Raw genomic sequence first — 10,995 nt, 5'->3', positions numbered from 1 at the left:
TATAGATATAGATATAGATATAGATATATAGTATAAAACTGTGTTTTATATTAAATGGGCCTCGTGCCATGTATAAACATACCTCTTTATTGTGCATTCAATACTAAGCTATTCAAATAATACACAGGTTCATATATTCATGCTTTTATTTTAAACATGTGCAAGGTACAGTGAGTAGGGTGGCCGTGCCACTGCCATTTATAAACATACCTTGTCAGCTGATACCAATGCCAATATCAACGTTGTCTGTCAATTGCATGATAATCCTTCATACAAGCTATTGAAATTGACGTTTTAATTTTATACATGAATGTGGAAACGAAAATGAGTGATGGCCTATTAGTGCCACGTCCATGCATAAACATACCTGTTATCTTGCATACAATAATGAACAGATTCATATTTCGGAAAAAAAAACAAAAAACTTTTTTTTTTTTTTTAAATTGTCTAATTAACCCAAAATTTCGCGGACCCCCTGCAGTACCTCCGTGGACCCCCTCGGGGTCACGGACCCCCTGTTGAAGACCTCTGGTCTAAAGATGTGTGTTTGGTCTCATAGTGGCATCTCACATTGGCGCATTTAATAATGGCCACGATATCTGAACATATGAGACGGAGTGGTTTTGTAGCGCCAGCAGGAAGAATGAACAAATAACAGTCCGTCCATTCTTTGTTAATAGCTCCACTTTTCTCTTTTTAGAGCACGCCATGTGAAATTGCTTCTCCGACTCAATTACTTTTCCCGCTGCTCTCTCTCTGTCCCCGTCTCTCCCTTGTCTGTGTGTAAATTTCACTCGACTCACGATGCACTTTGTAATACATATAGGGTACATCCCAAGTCTCTTATTTGTCATTTCCTCGCTCCTCGCTTGAACCGGAAGTTGTTCTGCGCTGCCATTTTGACGGCCGTCCCGAAGCTCGTATTGCTGCTCGGAGGAGCGAGGACGCACGAGAACAGCCTTCCAGGAAGTGTTGTAACGGCTGACACGCCCCCTCTTTGTTCATCAGGTATGTGATTGGATGTTGCAGCTGATCGGACTGATGAGATTTTTCTAAATATCACTGGAGTTTAATACCACAGTGAAGACAGATCACAGATTAAACTCAAGCTTTATATTTGAATAGTTTTCTGATTTAAATATGTTCATTCTAGACTGAAGTACAAAAGGACCACAAACATCTTTCTTCATTTATTAGAAAGATTTGTCTTTCCATGATCTGATATTTCCCTCAATAAGTTTTATTATGGATACAATTAAAGTCAGAGAGAGCTGGAGAGACAAAACACTTTTTACATTTCATTCGGACACGTGAGGCATTCCTGAGTGTCGGGTTTGATGAGTTATATCATGTAAATTTAACCTGAAACATTAAGCCTAATAAATGAATGTCAGTATTCAAGAAAAACCATAATCATATTCTGGGCTAATTAACAATGACGTCACAATCAGAATATCAAAACGTACCGACGCAATTCATAAATATGACAAACTCATTCCGTAGGTAGAAATTGGTCCTGCCCTTATAAACAGGACTCAGTTTGTGAGGGAAACAGGGATGCAATTAAGAGACTTGGGATGTACCCATATTCGATTGGCTGAGTAGCGTCACGTGAGATGATTTACAATGCATGCAATTGGTCGGTGTGTTTCTGGTCTGACTGCTGAACGAGTGCCGTAAAGGCTAGAAAAGCTGTGCAGGTTAAAATAGAAGTGCTTCGCCAAAAATGTATAATTCTCAATTATCCATCAGTTATACGTCCGGGTCCGGACCGCAGTCCGCCTATTAGTGACCCCTGACCTATTGGATAGGATACAACATATGCAGCTTTACTCGACCATAGAGAACACAGGGTTCTGAGATTATTGTATACGGTTACTGGTACTATTAATCATTTTAGCATTTGAGTTTATTGTCGTTCCTCTATATTTCAAGTGGCTTGTTAATGCTGAATTAACTGCACTGATTTGTTTTGAATTCAAGTTGACCATATCATTTCCAGTAATGGTCACTTGTATGCAGACATAATAAGAGGCTGTCAGTGGGCCTCAATAAGTGGCTGCCCCTCTTTATTGTGTGGTTGTCAATGTACTCCACATTTTTCGTAGTGTGTGCTTTTTTTGTGTGTGCATCTGTTCATGTTGTTCTGGCATTGCTATTCTTCCACTGACCTGCCTGTCAAGCCGGGCTGTGTGAATAACGCAAGAGGAGGCGAGACGACGAGGAGGAGGAGGAGGAGGAGCTGGGTGTTTGATGAAAGCCCAGACTCCCTTTCTTTAAGTGACTGGCTATTGATCAGGATGGCGATCGTGCAAGCACTCTATTAAATCATATGCAGTCTGTCTCTTGGCTGTGGCATTATTGAGCTATTGACACTATTGTGAGTTGAACAACTCTTTGGCACAGGGATTATAGAGCCTGTACCCACAGTGGTTGATGTAAATTATATATATATTTATATATGTGTGTATGTATATACATGTACCGTATATGTATAGCCATTCAAATCAGAAGAATAGAATGCTAAAGAGGCAACCTAACATCAGCATTAACAAATATGATTTCTAACTAGTACTGTACATACGTACAAGTGCAATACAGTACATGCAATCAATAATCAGAACGTTTTTAGAACCAGTACCTGTATGACTCTGAACACATTCAGTTTTCCGAATTAAATTCCAGGTTTGTTGTTAAGTAACTCAGTATAAGTATATTAGTACAGGAAAGTTTCCTAATTATTCTTTTCATTTACATAAAGTCTGTCACATTCTGTAAAAGCAGGTGGTTTTAAGTGTGAATTTCGTTTAGAGTTGACCTGCAATTAGTGTGGTAGACGTCAACATCTTCCCACACAAGTACCCGTGACCTGTGTTCAGCTCGTCTGCTGTGCAGCCTGAATCGTTTCGCTGTTGGCATTGAGCTCACCTGCTGTTAACTGACTGGAAAAAGCTCACTCGGTAGCCGCCAGGTGATGCCGACGCTGTCCTACTACTGACCCTAACACATACTATTTTGACCGGGAAAGCCAGTACACCGGCCAATCAGCGTCCTGCGATGAGCTGCTGAAGTGGTTAGCTTAGATGCTGCAATATTATCAGTTGTATAAGAAGTGGAGTGTATTTCTTCATTGAGAGAAGACGAAGAACCGGCTTTTCTTGACGGTACCAATGTTTCTGCTCTTCTCCCAGCTGACTACGGCAAGAGTTTGATTGACAGATGGCTCATCCAAGCAGCTGCCAAGCATTTTTAAAAGTGCCTGCCCTTTTCCAAGCAGTTCCCAATGACGACTTCTCAGATGGTTCTGGGTAACACACCATCTGGCGGGTCAGGTTAGGAAAGAGTCCCAATTAGAAATAATAGACCTGCTGCAGCCTCTACTCCCGTCTTTACGTCTTTGTTCCATCACTCGATCTCTATGGATCTCCGGTGTCAACTGTTTTGTTTTTTTTGGTGTGTCTGGCTGGTAAGACCAGGCTGGCAATCCACCTTAGAAGCCTCATCTGACATAATGCAGTAGGATAAAAATGTCTTTGGTGTTTGACAGCTGCCTCTGCCTTTTGACAGGCTTTACACTGCTGTAATTAACCCCACTTAGCAATCTGTCTGGTTTTCTCTTTCTTTGTCTTTCTCCCCCCCCCCCCCCCCCCCCCCCCCTTTCTCTCTCCTCCCACAGCAAGCACTGAAGGAAAACCTGAGGCGGAGGGAGACGGAGGAAAAACAGAGGAGAGCACGGGCGGCAAAGGAGAAGGCTGAGCATGAAAAGCAGGAGAGACAGCAGAAGAAGAGGAGGTTGCTGGAAGTCAACGCAGGTAGAGAACCTGTTCAGTCCGTCTGTGTGCTCAATCTATCTGGGGGCAAATCAAATGGTGCGCGAAATCATTCCGAGACAATAACTCTCATTTACCGAGGATTTACCAGGAAACACAAGTCCCATTTTAATGGATTAGAGGAGACACCTATTTTCTCACAATTCAGTATTTATCTTGAGAAGAATGTAATCCGTCATCCAAACAGAAAGCATTTGCGCTTATTTTGATTAGTGGAATTTAAGTAATGCTGGAAGTAAATACAACATTTTAAATATGTGTCTCAGTCTCATGTCAGAATCACACTCCTGACTTTTATTAGTTTTGACCGATTAATGTCTCAAATGTAGTTTCCCAGTCATGAACAGCACAGATAGTTAAACCAGACATGCACTCCATTGTAACTCACTCTGGGTCGTGTTATTGTATTAACATATTAAGGCAGCGTTCACATTGTGTTGCTTTCCCTTGATTTGTGGAGACCCGTGGCAAGGTTCTTGATGTGTGGCCATTTCAACCTCTGAATTTAAAAGGTGATATTATTATTATTATTGATTGGTCATTGATCCAAGTATAGATGTTCCCCTCTTGCTTGACCCTTGACCCTTTCTGTCACAGGACAGAGCTGGCCAAGGACGGCAGTCATCAAGATGTTAGGGCTGCGATGTATTATCACAAGACACTTGACTAGAATAGATGATTGTTTAAATGGCCTTTAACCCGAGGTCAGCTGGTTGAAGGACAGCCTCTGTAACCACAATTCACCCGGTGAGTTACTCTTCTTGAGTGAGCAGAGCTTTATGACACAGTCCAATACTGGAGATGGTTGAATATCGCAAAAAAAATTGTTTTTCACAATTGCTGATCATACCCTCACATTAAGGTTTGACAGTGCACGTTGAAAAGCACAAATCTTGAACTAAACCACAAGCAAAATGTTTGGTGTTCAGCTGCTAGGTTGTCATAAAAACATGCAGCCAAATGCTGCGTGGAGAATCATTCGCCTGAAGAGAAACAATCTGCTGGCTTCTGCAAATAGTTAAGCTTAACAACTGTACCCTAATTATCCCTTCTCTTGTTTTCCCCTGATCCATTGAGTTTATAAATATGCTATTAGTAGTAGTCACACTTTGTGGAGAAGAGCAATAACATACCAAGTTACGACATTTTAAGAAGGTACTAGGAAATAAAAGGTCTCAGAAATGTTTCAAGCCAAGTTCTGACCAAAATTAGCTGTGTTTGAAAAATGTCCAATCAAACACATTCATTTCACCTTCCTGCTATATACTTTGTAATGTGCAACAACGTGTTTCTGCTGTTTACCCTGTAATTGTTGCAACAAAAGGTAAATTAATTGTCACCGTGATGACTTTACACAGTTGTAAAGTCCCGTCTGTCACTCAAACGTGACTTCCTGGTTACCATTTCATGTCTCACTGGTCTAGCAATGCAGCCCCATGCGTTGTTTTAACACACTTTCCATCCAACACAGCTCACTCTATTACTACATGTTAATGTTTATCACCTGTTCCTGAGAAGACTTGGCTTTATGATCAATATGTTTATTGCTGATAAGAGTATGTTGGGTTGTCAACAGACATCTGCCTTTGCTTTGAAAATTTGGTATTTTGTTATCAAAAATATGTAGTAAGTCTCCTTTTGATGTTTCCCTGCGCTGGGTAAATCATTTACTGATTACATCCTCTATTGATATCAACTTTGCCTATTTTTCAGCGAGGTGGTTTGTGCTTTTGCACTTTGTGTTCGCTACGCATGCTTGTATAATGTCAGTAGATATTTAGGGAGTATATGTAAAAAGTTATTTTCAAACCCTTCCCATTGCTGTGGCCCTCAGGTGTGATGTAGCTAGAGTGCTAACTTTATTTACTAAGCAGGTTCAGACATGGCAATAAAAAAAGTCAATGTTTACCTTATGCCAGAGCATCTGGTTCCAACTGCAGGTTGTTTTTCAGTTTGTTCCCCTTCCCCTTTGGAGCACCGCTGATGCCATAAACTTGTTCAACAGTGCAGCCTCCAGACCCATGTTCCAATGCCAAAGCCAAGCCTGGCAGAGCAGTTGAGCTTGGCAATCCCAGCCCTGCACCACCCATCTACAGCTAACATGACTATGCCAGCCACCATAGAACTCCTGGAGACGTTAGGGTGCAAGCAGAGAACCACCGCGCTCCATCCAGGCCAAAGTGTTGCTGTGGTCGTACTACCAAGCCAAAACCGATGCCTCTCTTGGCTGAAACAGAATACTAACCTCTCCATTTTCCATTCACTCTCGTCTGGACTTCCCTCAATTGTCACCGTTTGCCACAGAGTGCCTGAAGTTTTACGGTGCTGGGCTCCTCCAAATTGAAGGGTCATGTCCAGTTGAAATTTAATGAACAGGAATCTGGTGAAGGGGTTACGTACTGTTTGGTTAATCCAGTAGTTTGTGCTGTAGCTCACCCTCCGTCATGCTGTGGTTATCTGAAAATGCCAGAAACAGGGTTAAAGCCAGAAAAAAAATCGAAAATCTCCCGGTAGGCCAGTGTTGTGTGGGTTGTGTTTATATTAGGAAGGCTTGGTAATGTGAATGGTCTGTAGGCTTGAGACTTGGCTCTGTGTCTGCACTTATTGGCAGACACCATAGCCGGTGAAGGTGCTTCTACCTGTATCAATAATTCATGTTGAAACGTCACATTTGAAATATACGACAAAATATCCAAGCAATGTAGTCAGTTTGTCTTGTTCACTTTCAATCTGCTTTTTTGCATTTTAATATTTTTCTATAATATCCTGTGTGTGTGTGTGTGTGAGTGAGAGGGAGTGACGTGCATCGCCTTTCAATATACGCTTACCCCATGGTCTGCTGTTATTTATGCAGTATTTGCATGTAACATCAGCACGTAAGCCTTTCCCCAGCATGAAGCATGTTGGTGGCAGCCTCATGCTGTGGGGAGGCGTCTCAGCAGACGGCACCCGTGGAAGGTAGGCTTGTGAAGGTAGAGGGTGAAATGAGCGCAGCAGAATCTAGAGAAATCCTAAAGAAAACAAAACCTTACGGGAGGGGCCGAATCAGAATCCTGACAGCAATTAAATCAAGAATTTAGATACCATGAAACTAATCGGAGCCTTGGCAGTCTTGTAAGGAAGAATGGGGTATGATTGCAGAGTCCAGCTGACAATAGCCAAACCACGTACACACACACACACAGCAGTAATTGCTGCCTCTTAAGCGGATGAATATAAAGACTTTGGGTTTCATATTTGTACTTAATTTAAATTGGTTTGTTTTCAACTTGGCAGTAAAATCAGTTTATCTTTTTCCAGTTCGTCATTGTCAGAGAAACAAACATACGGTACATGTTTGTTTCAGTGTCCTAAACCTCTCGTGTGTTCAATTTTTCACTCGCTTAGATTGACAGCTTGGACTTGCTCGTGTGTCGAGTTGTGTTTCACCGCTAACTTTTTTTAATTCAGAAAAGAAGTTGGGGAAATAAGAAAATCATGAGAATAAACTTCAGCCCAATTTTGTCAGAAAGGCTTATACAAATATGCCTGGAGCTTGAAATGTATTTAGATACGCTCAAATTTAGATGAAGCTAAAGGCAAACTCAGTGACATCCTCAAGAAGTGATGTTTCTGGCAATGTACGACACTCACACACACACGCACGCACACACACACTCACACACGCAGATTGTTTGGATGAAATTAATATGTGATAGAGATTTGGTATTGTGCTGCCAACCCAGGACAGGATTTTCTCTCTCTCTCTCTCTCTCTCTCTCTCTCTCTCTCTCTCTGTGTCTCACTTCTCTCTCTGTCTCACTTCTGTCTGTCTCTCAGCCTATTTATTAACTGAAGAGCTTTCTCTTTGTTTGTCAGGAAGGATTGTCCTCAATGGAGATTTTCTGTGTAATCATCTGATTATCCATCAATTCCCTAAAAAGCCCCAGAGAGCCTGCACGTCCACATTATGCTGAAGGGCACAGCAATGAGAGACAGAAGGGGGGAGCGCTTCTCCTGGAGGAAATGATCAAAATGGATTTTAGCTTCTTTACTTGCTGCAGGTATCTGCATTTAGTTTGGTTTTCGGCTTTGCCTACTTATGTATTCCCGCAATGTGAGCTGCTCCCAGTTTGCTTCTCATTTGCCTCGGCCTCACTTACCTGCCACACAAACTGGGCACCTCCAGACACAATAATGTGCAGCCTGGCTTCGTCGCCTGCACTGTGTGTTCTGGCAGTTTGAGAGAGCGAGAGCATCAGCTTGCATACATTTGCATAGGGCCCTATGGAGATTGAAATTCAGATTGAATAGGTTTTTTTCTCCCCCCCTCCCCACACCTTCCTCCTCCTCTAGCTGTGCCTGGCTTGTGTATGACAAATCTGTTGCATTAACTCCCAGGGTAGGCCGGCAGCGGGAATGTTTGTGGAGCGACAAATTACATATCAGAGCTTTATTTAACATTCCCTACATGGCTACAAGCGATGAACTATTAAGACGTCAAATAGAAGAACAGCGAGAGATGCAACCCTGCATGCAAAGATGCTAAGAGCATAGACGGGGCATAACAAAGAGAGGGAGGTGGAAAAAGCAAAACATTTTTCGCGAAGCTTGTGTGAGATACCGTATGTTCTCATGAGATAGTTCTTGTACCATGACTTGGTATTATAGTGGCGCTCACTTAGTTGGTTTACATGTGATGCTGTTTCTATTCCTCATACCTTTTATCGTTATAATCGACTCACAGTTTGGTTGGGATTGTGCCGGTGTCTTTTTAACCCACTGCACAGCGGGCTGGTCCACTGTGTTGGTGTGAGCAACGAGGCTAAAGGTTCGCTACGTGTCGGACCGTTGCGCTCCGTGAGGTGTGACTGTGTGAACTTGGAGGAATCAAAAACATGTAACAACTCTGGTCTTTATGGTGTGAAAGGTATAAATAAAAGTCTGTTGAACCCAACTGTGTTGTAGCATGTTCCCGTAGTGCCACAGTGGTGCACAGGGTGTGGAAAAAGCATGCTGTCACCGCTAGTTGGTGGTGCAAGGTTGGTGCAGAGCGGGTGCAGTTTCTCTTGTGTGAGGGTTTGATGTAATTCGCTCTGCTGTATTTTTGTGTCTGGAGCCGGACCTGCTTGTGTCCTCTTAAACCGAAGAAAATAAATCACTTTTCTTTTTTTTTATCTTATATATTGTTTTTTGGGGGATGTACATTCATTATTCATTATTGCCTTATTCATCCGTCATGGTGTCCTGATCTTTCTTGGACTGACTCAAATTACAGATCTTTTCTCCTTCTCATTAACATTATTCTGATTCCTATTTGAAATCCATTTTATCCAGACTTTGTACTAACATAGCATCCGGGCAACAGAGCATACAAACATTCTCTGCTTGTGACATCTTAATACCAAGCAACATCTCTGTGTGACCCCCCCACACACACACTGACTGACTCATTCATTGTTAAGGTCCTGAAGCTGTAAAACTATAGAAATTAAATCGATTTTTTTGTGAAACTATACACTTTTTACCACAAAGAAAAAAAGCAAACATTCGGGAAAAGTCCCAAATTAAACGACTCTCTGTTCTTTTCTTTTTCTGTATCGTATACAAACCCTTGTGTGAGTCCTGACCCCCCCCAGGTGGGGAACTGTTCTAAAGGGTCTATGATAATTCTATGGGGTATATCTATGAATTCATGGATTTCTCACAGGTGATTAGGTCATTTTGTGCCACTACGAACACAGACTTCTACTTGCGGCAAACACGATTCGGATTCTGAAAATATATATATATTTATTTCTATCCTTCAGTTGCGAGGATGACCAGCAGTAATGTATCACAATATGTATTAGGTAGTTATGATGCGCGGTTGTCATTTATACATCTCTATTCATCATCCAGTGAATGGTTTGGCTACTTGCTGCTAAAAGTGTCAGTAAAGTGGAACACAGGCTATTCGAGAGAGAGAGAGAGAGAGAGAGAGAGAGAGAGAGAGGTGGCTGACTGCCCTTATTGCACCATTTGTCTTCTAAGTGTCCACGGGTACGAGGTGGTTGGCCTGCATTCGTTGTACTCGGGCATGTCATTTTCTCTTGTAAGCTTTTCCATCGCAGCCCAAGTGACCCTATTTCTCGCCTTGCTCCGGCCCACCTCTGCTACACACCGCTACGACCGGGCCATTGTCCTGATGATAAGTGCGGCGCGCTGTTGAGTAAAGTGGCGGGAAGTATCGGTCCAGGTCTGAATAGAGCGTAGACATCGACACACACACACACACACTCGCTGGCACTCGCAGGCTGCATGTCCAGACAATGAAAAACCTCAATCTGAGCAGGCTCTGATTAAATAGATGGCTGAAGTTTCACCACAGACAGGAGGATAACTACAGCCTCTTCCCAGAGGTGGAGGTTAAGCTTTGTCTTGGTTCTTCCCACAGAGTTTATTCTTTTGTTTTGTTGCAGAGTAAACACCTTTCTGCTTTTTTTCTTTTTAGTTGATCTCACGACACCCACATTTGTACACCGAACCACAACGAAGAGGGCAGTCAAGCTAGACACCCCATCGCTAGACATTAGAGCTCATTTGGCTCACTTCCCGCTATCTGTCACTACTAAATAGGTTGGACTTGGAGCTTAATGTAGAGTCGCAATGACAAAGATGTGAACACAAGGTAGACACTCTTTCTAGTTAAATAGACACCAGTAAGGCCTGGACTGGTTTGTGAGAGTGTTTTTGCGTAAGTTAAAGCAAAAAGCCTCTGTGCACATTGCACGCCTGTCATGGGAGCTCTGAACCCAGATGCAGCGGAATAGGAATAGGCAGGCGAATTGTGCACATCAAAGCACCAATCAGTGGCTCCACTGCCAAAGCCGGGATACCACTCTTCACTGTCCCGTTCCTCTCACTAGTCTTTGTTCTCGTGCCACGTCCTCCTCAGCACCACCTTTCAGAAGCTGAATGACTGTTTCAAACCCATTTCACAGCGACTAGCCTAACTAATATTCCTCTGCCATGTGTTCGTCGTCCATTACTATCTATGTGACACGTCTGTGATCTCTCTCTAAGTTTGTGAGCATGTGGGCGTGAGTGAATAAATATGTTGTGGTTTTCCCGAGTTTGGCTGTCTGAAAGCACCTCTTGTCTATATTCTATAAAGCAGTTTTCCTGTCTCGGCCTGTCGGAGTTG

General features: G+C 42.6%; 1 protein-coding gene across 1 annotated transcript in view; it reads left to right on the top strand.

Annotated features, from left to right (window-relative positions):
* The window catches only part of LOC116382925 (protein diaphanous homolog 3), a 158,360-nt gene that overhangs the window by 95,615 nt on the left and 51,750 nt on the right, over positions 1-10,995 (top strand). The window contains exon 23 of the mRNA XM_031846369.1: positions 3,677-3,812. Within this exon, the coding sequence (XP_031702229.1) occupies positions 3,677-3,812 (136 nt within the window). The remainder of the gene's footprint in view (positions 1-3,676; positions 3,813-10,995) is intronic.

Source organism: Anarrhichthys ocellatus, unplaced genomic scaffold (assembly GCF_004355925.1).
Source record: "Anarrhichthys ocellatus isolate YVR2014 unplaced genomic scaffold, GSC_Weel_1.0 scaffold6, whole genome shotgun sequence".
Taxonomy (NCBI): Eukaryota; Metazoa; Chordata; class Actinopteri; order Perciformes; family Anarhichadidae; genus Anarrhichthys; species Anarrhichthys ocellatus.
This window is presented reverse-complemented; position numbering and strand designations above follow the sequence as displayed.